At 39.7% G+C, this 15,971-nt stretch overlaps 1 protein-coding gene across 1 annotated transcript in view; it reads left to right on the top strand.

The window, feature by feature from the left end:
* The window catches only part of LOC123867060 (nephrin-like), a 370,840-nt gene that overhangs the window by 306,270 nt on the left and 48,599 nt on the right, over nucleotides 1-15,971 (top strand). The window contains exon 11 of the mRNA XM_045908906.1: nucleotides 14,330-14,489. Within this exon, the coding sequence (XP_045764862.1) occupies nucleotides 14,330-14,489 (160 nt within the window). The remainder of the gene's footprint in view (nucleotides 1-14,329; nucleotides 14,490-15,971) is intronic.

Below are 15,971 nucleotides of genomic sequence, written 5' to 3'. Positions count from 1 at the left end.
TCACGAAAATTCCCTGTCCCTATAAGTAATCATGGCGCGTCATGGCGTTCGACTTCTCAAAAAAAACTTTGCGAATGTGATCTCAATCTCAACGCTAGCTAACCCGAGACGGGTTTCGAGAACTGTGGCAAACCCGGCCACGTGAGCCATCCTTGGATCGATCTTTCGATCAATAACGTGATCTATTTCGTGGCATTATTAAAAGAAAACACACAGGGTACTTACGTATCACGTAGAACCAAAACACGAAAATGAACATAAAAATTCTAAAATGTGGGTAGACCTGTTCCTTTTTGATATTCTTTATGTGAGCGTTTTCTTCTAGCAGTTCTTTATCCCACTTCTGATTTTAGGAACCAGAAGCGGAAATTAATAAAAAAACAATTCAAAACAATCGAACCTTATTTTTATTCCACAAAGGAATTACCAAAAACAAAGAAAAAGGATCAGTCTAACCTCATTTTATAAAGCACACGAAATAATCACAATTCTACACAAAATTAATTACAAAAATAAACCAAAAAACAGATAAATATAGCTCACGTGACCGATAAGCCCTAAAACACTGTCAGATTACACTTTTCACGTGTTGCACTGTCGAACGCCACGCCGTCAATGAGCGCGCGGCAGAAATCAACCGGCTTTTTATAGCCGACCTGATAAAAATGGTGGTCACACTCCAAGAATATTATATTGATGTTTAAGCCCGAAAAAGATGCAGGCAGACGAAGAAATTCATTCAAATAGACTGAGTATACTGCAGTTCTGAAAATATTTGACCAGCTCTCGACCTATTCAGTGTAGATATAGAAAGGGAAACGTTGCGACCATAATAAAAGCGGGAATAATGAATAGTTCCGGTTTCATTGCGTCAAACAAAGCTACTATGATAATGTTATATTGTGTTACGTAACATTGTATGTTATATTGTCCGCTTTGTTTGCTGGCGTGTCACTCACTGACGAAGGGCTTCGTACTTCTAATTAAATAGTTTTAAAGATTAAGTTTTACCCTGCCATCAAATTTTTGGGTGAATTACTTTGATTAGTAGGTAAATGCTTGTGTTTCATGATTAGCAAACTTTAACTTTAATATGCTCGGTCGCTATTCTGAAAAAAAAATGGCGGACATGAGGGTAGGCCAGGCTCCATACTCAAATATTCAAACCCCACTCTGCATAGGCAGCAATGTCTCTTCATTTGTATCTGTTGCATTCCATTAAGTAATTAAGATAGTAATTACTCGTAATTAAGGTTGGGTGAGACTGGCGTACACGTGTCGAATAAAAGACTCATAAAAATTAAGATAATAAATCAACTTTAGAGCATGCTCGGCTTGGAAACACGGTTTGATTTTTTGGAGACAGGTTGGTGCAGTGGTTAGTGCAAAATTGAATAATTATTTTTTAAATTTAATTTAATCAAAGAAGGCAGAAATGGAACTCTCGTTCGTCAAGATTCACTCGGCAAGACTCAGCGGTTATAATCTCCGCTAATTGGTAATTGACGTGCTGTCCCGCTCGCACGCGTACGTCAATATCTCGAGATGATAGGGACAGGCATTGTTGAGGATTGATGCCGAGTGCTATTGTTGTACCTCCGTCTTGGATCTTCAATGGAAGTGAAGTAGGTTATTGGGTCTTGTCTATTGATTCCATTAATTTAGCTGATCCTCTTGTACATTCAAAATTGTACTCGATAAAAGTTTTGAATCATGCCACTTCCATCGTGGGTTGAATGGGGTTCAGGGTGAAGGGGAGGGCATCAGCTCCTCCTCCGGGAAACTCACTAAGGGTTACAGATAAGGTTGCGTGGCGTCGGGGTGTTCAGATTTCATTCTGGGTCACATGCTTGTACAATGTACATCCATACAGTGTGTCTGCTAACTTTTCACGGCCCAAAAGTTTTACCGATTATGATGATTACATCCCGGGAGAGGACATGGCTCCTTTTTGTCCCGGAAAATCAAAGAGTTTCTACGGGATTTTTAAAAAACCTAAATCCACATGGACGAAGTCGCGGGCTTCATCTAGTTATAATATACATCGATTTTTTAAATCGGTTTAGACAAGTCTCAAGTAGGTAAGTTTCAAAAATCAAAAGAATTATGAATATTTTTTGCATTGCTTGGTATGGATTACACCGCCTCCAGCCCCAGCATCCGCGGCTCCCGGCTCCCCGGAGTCCCCGGAGGCTGCCGTCAATCACGACGAATTATTAAATTCAGCGCCGCCGCGATCGCGCGACCGACCGATATTAACATTCCGGTATCCGGCCTCTTGGTGGCATTACTCGTAATTTTAATGCTCGATGCATACCGAGCTTGTAGCCGCACAATCCGAAGAACGCGGTGCGTGCGAGTCAAGTAGTGTGCGAGAAATATTTTTTTGCAAATAATTTCTAATAAGTCTAATCTAATCGCCCCAAGATGAGTAAAGTCAAAGTACCTGTAAAATGGGTACACTTTTTAATTGTCAATTGTTGAATTTGTAAGATAATTGATGAAATACTGATAGTTCATTACGTAAACTTAGGACTAAAGCTGCGAGGGTTCTAAACGCGCTGGTCTGAAAAGAGGCCTCCACAAACTCAGACGGGTATTCATTTTATTATTACCATTTCAGCTTATTAAAGTTAAAACTTAATAGAACTATGAAAGTTGCTAAAGCAAATCATTTCCGAGCTTCTTTATCATATTTTAAACATTTCTTTATATCGTAATAGGATTTTTTAGTAAGTTTTTAAAGATCATTTTGTATTTGTTCAGGCTCCAATACGTAAGGTGTCGCAGACTGCGTGCGGAGCGTGCGGTGTGCGACCAGCTTTACATTACAAGCTACCTTGGCTCACGTACCACTCAAATATTCCTTGACGAATTCACTCGCACTTTTATTTTTATTTTCATGTCAGAGCAAAAATGTGATGGATCCGACGTGACATCTTGCCGACGCGAAATTAAATGGAATTCTCAGGTGCGGGGCGGGGCTAGCTACATCTAATTTATATATTGCAAACTCTTGTATTGTTTCTCTGATCCGTCAAAGGTGCGGTTTTGCGTCTACTGCTAACTTGACTCTACAACTTTTTCAAGTGAAGTTAGCAGAAGGGAACAAGCCATGCCTCTTAGAATTATTTGAGTAGAGTCATAGGCATCCCATAACAATTGGATAGGTTCCGTCAATCGTTTTCTCGTAAATGCCAAACTTTAGACTTTGATAAATGAGATGTCGCTAGTTTCTTAGCTTTTCCGTATCATGAGCTAATCAATGACGTCATGATAAATCCAGTATGTGACAATATTTATTGAGACAAATGTTTGCAAATGTATTGAGTTTGATATCAGACTTTAAAGTATATATTATGAAACCTTATTGTGAAAGTACATTGTTTCAAGTTAGTACAAGAATTTAATAAAAAAATATAAACCGCTCTTTCGTGGTCTATTTTCAAAAGTGAAGTATTAACAGATATTGAAAACTTTTCCTTCTATTATATTATGCAGTATTACGTAGATACAGGCGTTGAAAAATATATTCTGAAAATATACCCGAGTCTTTTCGAAAACAATTTCTCGTTCCTCAAAAACAAGACCATTTGAGGCAGCATCCCGTCTCGTTTTGATCAGGAATCATAATTGCGAAGCGCCCTTTGTGGAGGTCGCCGCAATCTCCGACGTAAATTACATCCATCAATTAGGCTCCAGCCAACATCCTACAGCCTCGCATTGATGCAGCCGGGGAGCTGGCGGTAAACCGTACTGCCATGCTGTTTGTCTGTTTGTTTATTACTTCTTGACGCCTCAACTACTTAACCGATTTCAACGCAATAGAGTAAAGGATGCTGCGAAGGATGCCACATAGGATGGATCGCTACCCATATTATAAAATCGAAAATGTGTTGATTTATTAGTTAGTTAGTTTATTGGTCTGTCTTTCAATAACATCAAAATGATGCATCATCGGATCGACGTGATTTTTGCGGGTTATAGTTAAAGATATGGAGAGTGACATTTTTATCCCGGAAAATCAAAGAGTTCCCACCGAATTTTTACTAAACTAAGTCTACGAGAATGAAATCTTGGGCATCAGCTAGTTCACTATAATATCAATAACATTCTTTTACGTCGTAATTCGTAAATATAGCAAAAGCAATATCGAATCTTCGACGTCCATTTTTAAACTGACAATACTGGTGTCTGCTCTTATGTTTCTCGTTTGGTAGCTCAAGAGTCAAGACACGCCGGTGTCGTCGCCATGGTGTCCTAGTCAGATATTGGCCTAATAGTTACTCAACTATGCATTAGACACAGACTGCTAGTGTACATAATATTTTGCATGTCATTGATGAAAATCTTTAACGCGAACAAATTATATCAAAACAGCTTTTTTTTAATTTAATAAATACTACCGAGGTAATGAAATGTTGACGTGATGCAGATTTTACTCGTTTTTATAATCAAAACCATTAATCATCACATCAAATCAAACTCTAGTTACCATCACAAGGTCCAATGATATGTATATTTTAGCCACCAGCTCCTCAGCCATCGCGGCAAATAGCGGCGAAAACATCGCGGAATATTAACTGCCCACGAATGAGACGTCAAAATAATAAGACACCGCATTAATTACGTTCCGGCCCTCATCAATTCCGATGAAATTTACTTATATACTTACTTCCTTGTAATCCGAACGATTATTCAGATTCCGACGCGCCGCCAATGACTGACGATCGACGCTTAACCGACTGATGACGACTACTTTTTTTTTTTCAATTTACTTACTAAAAAAAAATTAATAGTTTATTCTATGTAGGCGTATCAGACTCTTCCGCCTCCGATCGTTAGCAGAATCTTTTAAGAAGGCACACGCAAGAAACTCAGCAGAACTGTTTTCCAATAATAATTTGGCATAACAATCTAACAATGCAAATTTACTTATCGTTATTCTATATCTGTGGAATACAAAGTGGATTTCTTCCATGCATCTTTGTCATCACAGAAATTACTTATCAACATCATCCATTCCATCGGCTTTTATCTAACTGCTAAGCCTTTCCAAGAGCGCGCCATCAAACACGTTCCTACGCCTTCTACGCCTCCTGACACTACGATTATTGCTATCGGTATGTGGTCCGCACTCCAGAACACGTCTCCACCAATTAATGCGTAATGCTTTCCAAGTATTAAGGTACGGTACTAATTAGCGAACCCGACGACGTTCCATTATAGAAGTCCTATGCGCGACTTAAGAGGGGTTTATTCGTTGCGCGCCTCAAACAAACGTAGTTTGACTCATTTGAATACTAACAAATCAACTAATAGGTATGTGTGTCCGTGGTGAGTTTCTTGCTGGCATTCCGAACCAGTGGTAGATGCTCTTGACGATTCAAAAGTACTTGTGAAAGTCTAATTGAATAAAAATATTTTGAATTTGAATTTGAATTTATCAGATTTCAGGCCTCAAAAGTACACGGCCTCAAGGCCACGTACAAATCATAAAACCCATGTATTGTAACTTAAAACCAGATATTTTTACGGAAATATGGTAAGCAATATACACGGATTCAAGGTTCTCAAACGTGTCTACTCAATGAGAATGGAACTGCGTTTGTATGGAGCGCGGACGAAGGATCCTCTGTTAAGTTGACGCCCGAGCGGCTCCAAGTTGGCTCATTCCGAATCCGATGCTGGGAATCCACGACGCGACACAAAGGCCCGGCGGATTTGCGGCGAAACTTCGCCGATCGGCGCCGCGACGCCTCTAATGTCCTTAAACCATCCGATCCACTGGAATTATACGCACAGAGCTCGCAGGGACTTTGAAAAGGTTCTCGTTATGCGCTAATAATATTATACAAGAAATCAAAAGCTTAATTTCCTATATCCCCGGAAAAAGGCAAATCTGTATGGCACTACTGAGCAACAGTGAATAGTCTTTGAAAGCGCATTCCAACCTAGATAGACATTCTCATAGCATGATTGTCATCAAACACAAGCCTGTCACACAATAGGAAAAGTGAGAATTTTTTGTCCAAAATAAATAAATACAACTTTCATACATTTAGCTTAGAAGAAAGAACAGTCAACGTTCTATTTTTGCATACTGAGGTAGAGTACATGCACTAAAATCTCTTTAAATATTCATCCCAAGGGCCTCCTCCATATTTCCCGCCAGCTCCCAGAGCGAGCTCCGAGTGCCGCATTCAGCGTTGCAGCAGTCGTGATTGGAAATCCGTCTATCAACGAGCCCCGCCCGTCATTAATCTCATCAATGGAGCCGGAGGCAGCAACTTCCGTCTTGGAATATTACGGAACTTCACAGCCACTAATTATATTAATTATATTATGAACTAGGCTCGAATGGCGGAAGTTTTCATGCTTAATCAATTAACTGCAATCAATGACTGCACCTTGGGACCGCAACGTCTATAAACTTTTTGAATTGTGTGCCCTGCCCACTGACACTTCAGCTACACAACCCGATGAGCTACGTCGGTTACTCTGGTTATTCTCATTTCTGATTCAATCACGTAGGGAAACTCAAAGCGTAGCTCTTCCCATCGCCCGCTTGCTTATTGCCCATAGTGTTAGTGACCATGTCTTGTGTGATGTGTCAAAATGACCTCAAGTCGATATTTTTTTTTGTATCGAAAACCATTTAAGTGATTGGACTCGAGTTTCTCAAATAAAAGACACCTAAAGCGCATCAGTAGTGCAGCGCTCAAGTGTGAGCTGTGACGCTGAGGCGAGAGTAAACAGGGGTACAAAAACAGCAAAATGTTGCGCGCCCCTGCGCCCCGCCGCCCGCCCGTGCAAACAAACGCCGCGGCGTGAGCATCCCTGCCCAGGTGCGAACTGCGACGTGCGGCCATGCAGCTAGCAGCACCATGAGTAATCATTCAGTGGGATAAAACTATTCCACAAAATTATAATTTCCTTATTCATTTTACGTGTCATATCATCAGATCAATGAAATCAGTGATAAGGAGATCATGAGGAGTCAGACAATCAGAGTAACTGGCATAGCTCAATGGATTGCAAGCTGAAGTAGCAATGAATGGGCCGGGCACATAGTTCGAATAACCGATACACGTTGGGAGCCCAAGGTGGGAAAATAATGCCACTTTTTTTGCCAAAAAATTAAATTCCACGGGGTTTTTTAAACCTAAATCCAAGTCAACCCGGAACAAAGTCACAGGCATAGTGTCCACCACTGTGTGTTATTTTGTGTGGTTGTGTGTAACCAAGTGAGGTTATAAACGCAACAAGTGAAATTTTTCGTTGTGTTTCAGGTTATAAGACGATGAATAAGCAATCTCAACTCTAACCCTAAAAAACTTATTTTAAAAAATCTACAAATTTTCTTGGAATGTCTTAAATAGCGCCATCTATTAGACTTTTAAAGAACACGCCCTGGAAAATTCCTCATTGATGTAATAATATTGTATTATCCTGTACATTCATTGAGGTATGGTCTCGCTAGCTACACTCCTGTTTTTCTCGTTGTTTAATTCCGGCCAGTGCTCTCTCCGAAGTTTCAATGATTAAAGTCGGGATCTGTTCGATATTCCGCTCCGACCAATCACAGGCGCCTGATTATATTCGGGATTTTACCGCCTCGCAATTCTGTTACACCGAGGCATTTCAAAAATCAAACCAATAGCACTTTGATTGACGATTATATTTTTACTGATAAATTGACTCTTACCTATTTCACTGTTGTCACAACTGTAAATAAAGTATAACTGCGCCTTTGCGATTACCTAGATCACTTGAAGGAAATAACAGTAGGTAGTTACTTTATAAAAACATAAGTTAGTCCAGAGTCACTCAACGGGTGATGGAGAGAGCTTGGAGTGTCTCAGACATCTATCGATTGATAATGATAATGATATAAAGACGCACAGTACGAACCATTTCAGTCACAAACAATAATTTTTATGGTAAGTAAATTCATTTCATTTTAAGTAGAGCATCACAAACATGTAAAAGATACATAATTATTTACATTCCATGACACAAAAATGACGTATGTTTAGCATTAACGTAGGTACGTAACCATTATTAGAAAAGACGGCCACATAGGGATGTGATCTACTCATGTGGGCCTCACAAGAAACCTCTTAATGTATTAGACATGTCTGTGTCTACTCTCTATGAGGCAATGCAATTACGCCCATCCGACTGATTGAAGCCACGCTCCACGGATGCCATGTTTTCTTTTACGGCCATCCTTCGAGAAGAAATGCATCTCGAATAATCTTTGATGATATCTCGACATTCACATATACTGAAATTTTTTAAACTTGACTTGTCCGTTTGTTGTGTTTCAGTATGACTGATTTTTCAACTCGCACCAGCTGTATACTTCGAAAATTGTCCGATTGACTTTTTTAAAAATTTCGACAGTTTGATTTAGATGAAAATAGATAAGATGCACATAACTCCGAGAAGTTGTAGGTGCGCGCCCGGGACACATACATATGCACAAAATTTCTCCTTTATAATATTAGTCTGATATCAATTAATTCTCCGGCAATAAACTCTCGATACTAAATTACTGATGGATAGGTCTAACTTTAGTGAAATGAAATGTATGTATTTCACGTAGAACAAATTGTGCCCCTCGTAGTATGTCAAGACACTGCCACCGGTTTGGAAAGCAAATTCTACTGAAAAGAGTCAGCAAGACACTCGCAATTTTTATAAAAGCAAAATGTCTACCTACTCTATTCCTATCTATATTGCTTTTCTTTTCCTTCCTTCCTTTCAGAAAACATCATGAAAGGGATAGCAATATATTTAGAAATGTACAACAGAATTAGATACTTTGCTGCCAAAAACTTCAAGAGACGCAGCGATCGTAACAAGTCCGCTTGTAGCTGTTACCCCCCGTCCACACACTGCCCGTGTGGCGGGCAGGAGCGAGGAACGGAGGCAGAGACGTAGTGTGGCCGCGTTCCTCGTTCACGCCCATCGCTCCCTATTTTGTCGGCAAGTATGCAATAGCGCGCACGCCGCGCTGCCACAGTTTCGACGTCCATCGCGTTGCAAAGCCAAGCGACGTAGTGCGGCGCCGCCGCGATTAATTGCGCGAGTAGAGCATGCAGTGTGTGGACGCACAGTAAGTACTATATTTTCCGTTATTTCCCATCCCAGTGGGCGGAGGTCTAACCAGCAACAAAACCGTGTAATAGCAACATGAAAGACTTGAGAGATTCAATCAAGTGTTCATTATATTCCAAACGAGGCCCACTGAGGCCCTGCTGCGAGGGGCCCGCGCGAAACAACCGCCATCAACGAATAAAGAAACAGCCTTTTTTTCTTGAAAATGATTTTAATATTTAGTATCCTTCTCTATGTATTTTTTTACTGATATTTCACTAGATCGTACCTAGGCACTCACTCTGGAACTGGAATTCTCATAGGTTTGTATTTTTATTTGCAGCATTTTTACGGTTCCATTGTGAAACTAGGATGTTAAAAAAATAAAGTAGGCATGATAAGTACCTATTTTATATTAGTAGGTATACTAAAGAAATCTTATGCGTAAAATCTCAAGTTTTCAGAAGACCTAGTTATTTGAGATGTTTGTTGATTATTTCGGTCATCCAATTTCTGCTTTTATGTACTTATATGTGTATTATGCAATTTGATATCAATGGAAAATTAAAGGATTCATCTACTTGATAGATTAGACTAGACCTAGATTGACTTGACCTAAATCCTATCTTATATACAATGTACATAAAACAATAGTGATCATAATTACTAGTTTAGGTAATCACGCAACCCTCAACATACACATATTGTTATAACATAAAGATACATTGTATGTTCCCAATAATAAGATAGGAATATTCCCGATAATATATCAAATTATCAAACCAATTACATTATAATTCAATATCGTTCTCGTATTATCCTCGATAATATATTAAAAGGAGGCCATAATATGGAAACGTCGCAAACATTCGGTGGGAACTGGAGTCCTCAAACAGCATAATTAGACTACAGGCCCACACTCAAAAATGGATGGGTCATATGAACCACCAGGTGACGTATACAGGACGATATAAGAGCATAAAATAATAAGATTCAGCACTATGCCGTCACTTGTAAGCTGTCCAACAGAGTGCTGGTGAGAATTCAAAAGTGCAGGTAGAGTGAGTACATTTTGGTCATATATTTTTGTACGGCATTTTTACCATCGATAGATCCATGAAAAATAATAAGAAAGCGCGCAGTGCCGTAAAAAAATGGTGCGCCACAAAGTCAGTAAATTTTTTGATTTTCTGACAATTTCCAGGATAAATTTGGTCATTTAATTCTGTACGGCATTAGTTTCATACTGTTTCAATACAGCCTCTTATCCATTATTCCGCAACGCCGTACAAAAATCATGCGACAAGGGGAAAAAATTGAGGGTAGCAACCCCCTCTCTTTCCGTGGTCCGGGGGGTGATTTGAAACAACATAAAATTAATTTATTTTGAAAGTGTTTTATGCATAGATAATATTTTTTTACATGCCGTACATTTTCGTAGGTCCAAAGGTTTGTAGGGGATGTGGATATTATATACACACCCGTTCACTTCAGTTAGACGGCATAGTGATTTTATCATATTATCAATTGTTCTCTTCAAAAATATGTTAATGCCGTACAGTATCAGATGGCCATAAAGTACTACACCTTTAAAATGGTAGCGTCATTTTCATCAGTCTAAAAGATATGGTCTGCGTTAAAATGTACGGCATAATTTTTTCCTAATTTATTTATCTTAATACTATTTAAAACAAGGGAAAAGCGTAGATAATTGCTATATTTTATTAATCTATGAATATTTAAACTTTTGCAATAATTTGAAAAATTTCAGTTTTTGTATTTCTCTATAATTTTTTTTAGAACAGTTTCTTTTGAACGGCAATACTATATAACAATAGTATTTTACATTATCATGTTAAAAAAAAAGTTGCCGTATAGAGTCAAATGATTTTACAGCTTTAAAAATCAAGTATACCATGAAATTAAGATAATTATTGATACACATTCAAATGAACACTAATTTTTTGACGGCATTATTTTTAATAGTACTTTTGAGTGCTAGATAATGTTTTGGAACCAAAGCCGTACTTTTTCAAATCACCCCCCGGACCACGGAAAGAGAGGGGGTTGCTACCCTCAATTTTTTCCCCTTGTCGTATGATTTTTGTACGGCGTTGCGGAATAATGGATTAGAGGCTGTATTGAAACAGTATGAAACTAATGCCGTACAGAATCAAATGACCAAATTTATCCTGGAAATTATCAGAAAATCAAAAAATTTACTGACTTTGTGGCGCACCATTTTTTTACGGCACTGCGCGCTTTCTTATTATTTTTCATGGATCTATCGATGGTAAAAATGCCGTACAAAAATATATGACCAAAATGTACTCACTCTACCTGCACTTTTGAATTCTCACCAGCACTCTGTTGGACAGCTTACAAGTGACGGCATAGTGCTGAATCTTATTATTTTATGCTCTTATATCGTCCTGTATACGTCACCTGGTGGTTCATATGACCCATCCATTTTTGAACATGGGCCTGTAGTCTAAATATAATTTCGAATTAAATTCTCCGTTTATGAAAATGTGTTTTGTCATGTCTTTCTACCGCTAAAAGTGGTTAACGGCAAAAATTAGTTTTTGAGCTATCGTCAAAATATAACGTGGAAATTATGTTTCTAAAAAAAGCATGCTACATAGGATAGGTTTGGGAAGTTAATTTTTTTGGTCTTTCGCATTTTCTATTTTTAGGTTTTTCACTCGAATCATCAGGGGCGGATTTCCTTATAGGCCGAGTAGGCCCGCGCCTAGGGCGACAAAATCTCGTGAGATATTTTTTTATTTTTAGCAGTAGCGCCCTCTATGAAAATATCAAAAATGCGCCCATAGCTACACCCTGCTATAACTTGACTGATTAATGATTAACTTCTGATTGAGATAATATTTTTATCATGTACAGACTTTCGTTGTTTTATAATTCAGTTTAATTGTTATAGCTCGTTCAATTTTTCGTGTTTTACAAGCAGTAGGGGGCGGCAATCTTCCATAGGCCTAGGGCAGCCACGGTATTAAGTCCGCCCCTGCGTATTATCATGATTTTATTGTCAGTTTGCGGTTACAGGGTCGTATAGGCCGCGTACTGTGTATGGAGCGTTTCAGCGAGAATTTATTATAGATCTAGAACAGTAAGAAATGGAATAATTAGTAAAATAAATACGTTTGTATATAGAAGCGCGAAAGAAGTATAACCTTAAAAGTTGTTAAATGCAAATGTCCCATAGCGCCATTAGCCAAAGCTATCACGCCTGTTTCAATCCACATACGAAGCTCCTTACGCAGCAGCTTTTAAAGTGTCTCTCTCAATATGAAGAGGTCTTCCGGCGAGGGCGTGTGGACGTAGGTCTCTTGTAGGGACTGATTGAGATAATATTTTTACACTGTGGCTATTGGGTGATGATGATGAATCACCATTGCTCTATGCGTACAAGCCCGAGCCACGCCTCGCCTGCAATGAGCTCGTCGAAATGTGCACTTCACTTCACTCCACTTTACTTATCTACTCAAATAATTAGGAATCCTTTTGTTAGAAACAAGAAATAATCAGTCCTTTGGAGCCGGCCGCTTTGTCCACGAGTAGCGCTTTTGTGCGCGCCGCCCTTTTGTGCAAATAATCATATTCTGCTAAGCGACCCCCTCCTCTTGCACCCCCTCAGCCCCCAACACAAGAATGTTTGCAACTTTATTCAGCGTTTGTTTTAAAAAGCGCTCCGCTCTTTATCTTGTCGTCCCGTTTTATTGTACAACAGTAGGCCTCCTGCCGCTGTCAACTTTTAATGAGCGTTTCAATTACGATGTCTAAACGCCAACTTGACACTAGTTTACCGGTCCACTACTGAGCACGGGTCTCCTTTCAGAATAAAGAGGCCTTAGACTAGTCTGCCACGCTGGCCAATGCGGATTGGCAAACGTCACACAACTTTGAGAAGGTTATAGAGAACTCTCAGGCATGCAGGCTTCCTCGCGATGTTTTCCTCCACCATCGTCAAAGCAAGTTATACCTATTACATATCTTAGAATTGATTTTATTACGAGATTAATAAATAAAATGATTGAATGCACTATAAACAGGCTATGAATCTGCTGCAATGCCAGGAGGCATTCTTGTGAAAGGCTCTACTGGGCGTGTTGAATCAGACCCATATTTTTCTCTGCTACACCTTAACAGATTATTTTATTAAGGGCCCTATAAGGAACAGTAGGAAAAAATTTAACGTTTTAATTTTAAATGGATTTTTCTAGACTACCGATCTACTGGCGTGATACTAGCAAACTAGAGCGAAACTAGTAGGTACTTATACGCTAAAGGATTTATGATTATGAAGTTCATCCCAGCTCCTCGCAGCTATTCCACAGCTGTACAGCTGTACCTATACCTGCGCTCGTCTGAGTAAGTTGTGAGTGGCGAGGAGCTGGGAGATTCATTGCGGTAATTTGCGCCGCTAATTTATTACCACTATAAAAGCTACGGGAAAATACAAGTGGACTGCTCAAAAGGGCTTGTGAAATTGGTAAGCAATATAAAAAATAAATAGCATAACAACTCAACTTGTTTTCAAACATTTTTATCTTACGAAAAACATGGGCTAAGTTGGCATCCGCAAAGGAAGGAAAAAGAGCAGAAGGAAAGGAAAGAAACTGAAGTGGATCTTCTTCCTTCTAGCATTATCCATCTTTAAATGGCGTAAATATGCTGGATTATCGCAGGAGTTATTTTTCGGAAGTCCATGATACACAAGGAACACTAAACTTAATGCATTATAATCCGCCAACAGACTAACCTGTATGGTACATCGTGCAGCATGCGATGTGCACCACCCATCTTGTCACGGCTAAATATGCAGAAAACGCAAGATATCAAGGAAGCAAGTTGCATCATCACCACGCAATTTAATACAAATCCTATAAAACACACTATTTTTATTCCGATTTCGTAGCATCCCCTTTTTACAGACCACAATGGGAGTTTCTGATAAATACCTCAATTGATGCTATTTGGCGAGAAATTCACTGGTCAATAAGAGTTCTAATACTTTAACACCGCTGACGAAACAAAGCTCACTCAAATAGCTTTAATGCCTGATTTAGTGCTTGGACCAGGTCCAGACTCAGTAATGCCATTTCATGCCCACCATTTCTGGAAAGCCTCATTGCAAAGTGACGAGCGTGTCTATATGTATCACAGGTTATTATCGTATTTAACCTGATCATTTTGTCCCCAGGATCGGCCGCTAGCACACAACGCGACGGCCAGGGTGTTCCACAGCAACCAGAGCCTGGTGCTGCAGAAGGTGACGCGGCACAGCAGCGGCCGCTACGCCTGCTCCGCGCTCAACGCCGAGGGGGAGACCGTCTCCAACGAGCTGCACTTCAGGGTCAAGTGTAAGTGTTGTCGCACCGCCATTCCACCAGGATGGCAGCAAAAGTCCCGATGAGACTATGGAACCCGGGTATCTTTGCCCGATCAATTACATGTTTGAAGTTCCATACAAGAAGAAGGTGCGTCTCATTTATTATTATTAGGTATCAACCAATAGACGTCGATCGTCAGGCATGATAGGTGTCTTGTAGGGACTTCCACACACCACATTTCTTTCCTTACGTTTAGGTACAAGAATGGTGGCCTAGCACCGCGCTGGAAAGCGCAGCGTTGAAAAATCCCTCGCTAGGTGGACAGACGACATCGAATGAGTCGCAGGGAGTCGCTGGATTCAGGTGGTGCAAGAGCGTGCCATCTTATCACTCATTACCTAATCAGGTGTTCCTCTGATCCAAATGCAGATTTTAATAGCTTTATTAGTTTAAATTAAATAAATATGATAATATTTTAACTTGCAAACAAAAGATGGACCAAAACCGTGGCGCAACGAGGCGTTTATATAATAATGTTTTCGCTGAATTTTCGGCTCTCCCGGTCCGTCCGTACATCACGAGTAGGTAGAATGATTTACAGCTGAGCGGAAATTCAGAATAACGGCCCGCGGCGGCGCGCCCGTTCTTCTTATTTGCTTGATGCACTCATATCCTGAATATTAAAATTTACCCACAAAATGTAAAGCTAAGTCCTCACGGAACTCCTGGCCCAAAAACCAAAAACTCGACAGTGAAGCTTCATTATTATTTGAGCATGCCGGAGCTTCTTCGGCATTTGTCAATTATCTCGAGATGTGTTCTCGTCCAAGATTCCTCAACGCTTGAAGACCAAAGTTTCTGAATAATGCGTGTTCCCAGTTATAACATATGGATCCATAACACGATCTCTAATTTATGAGACCCATCCTCATAAGAAAGCTCAGAGTCATTCAGTGAGTAATGGAGAGAGCTTTGCTTGGAGTTTTGGCTTCTCTACGTGACTCAATGAGAAATGAGGATATCCGTAGGAGAATCAGAGTAACAGACATTAGAAACTGAAGTGATAGACCGCCGACAACATAAGAGTTGCAAGGAGCCGCTGGATTTAGACGTCGCAAGACTGCGGCGTGTGGAACTCCCTACAAGAGATCTATGTCCAGCCGTGGACGTCTATCGGTTGATAATGATGACGATGATGAAGCAGCATGCGGCAGTTTACTTTATACGGAAACATCATATTACTGAAAAACTACAAGTGGGGAATATTATGATACTACAGCGACGGTCTGCTGATGATCTCTTTAGAAACATTTAAATAATAACCATGCGGTTTTGTGACATACCGCAATGTCGCATTATATTGCTCTGGCGTAAATGAAGCTTAATGCTAGTCATTATGTGTCCACATAATTATTTTGCTCGAATTAATTGAGAAACACTAAACATATACGCACTTAATGGATATATTAATCATCAGTGGATGGCGTAAGCGTGTAAAACAATTCTACTATA

The sequence above is a fragment of the Maniola jurtina genome, chromosome 1 (genome assembly GCF_905333055.1).
Source record: "Maniola jurtina chromosome 1, ilManJurt1.1, whole genome shotgun sequence".
Lineage (NCBI taxonomy): Eukaryota > Metazoa > Arthropoda > Insecta > Lepidoptera > Nymphalidae > Maniola > Maniola jurtina.
This window is presented reverse-complemented; position numbering and strand designations above follow the sequence as displayed.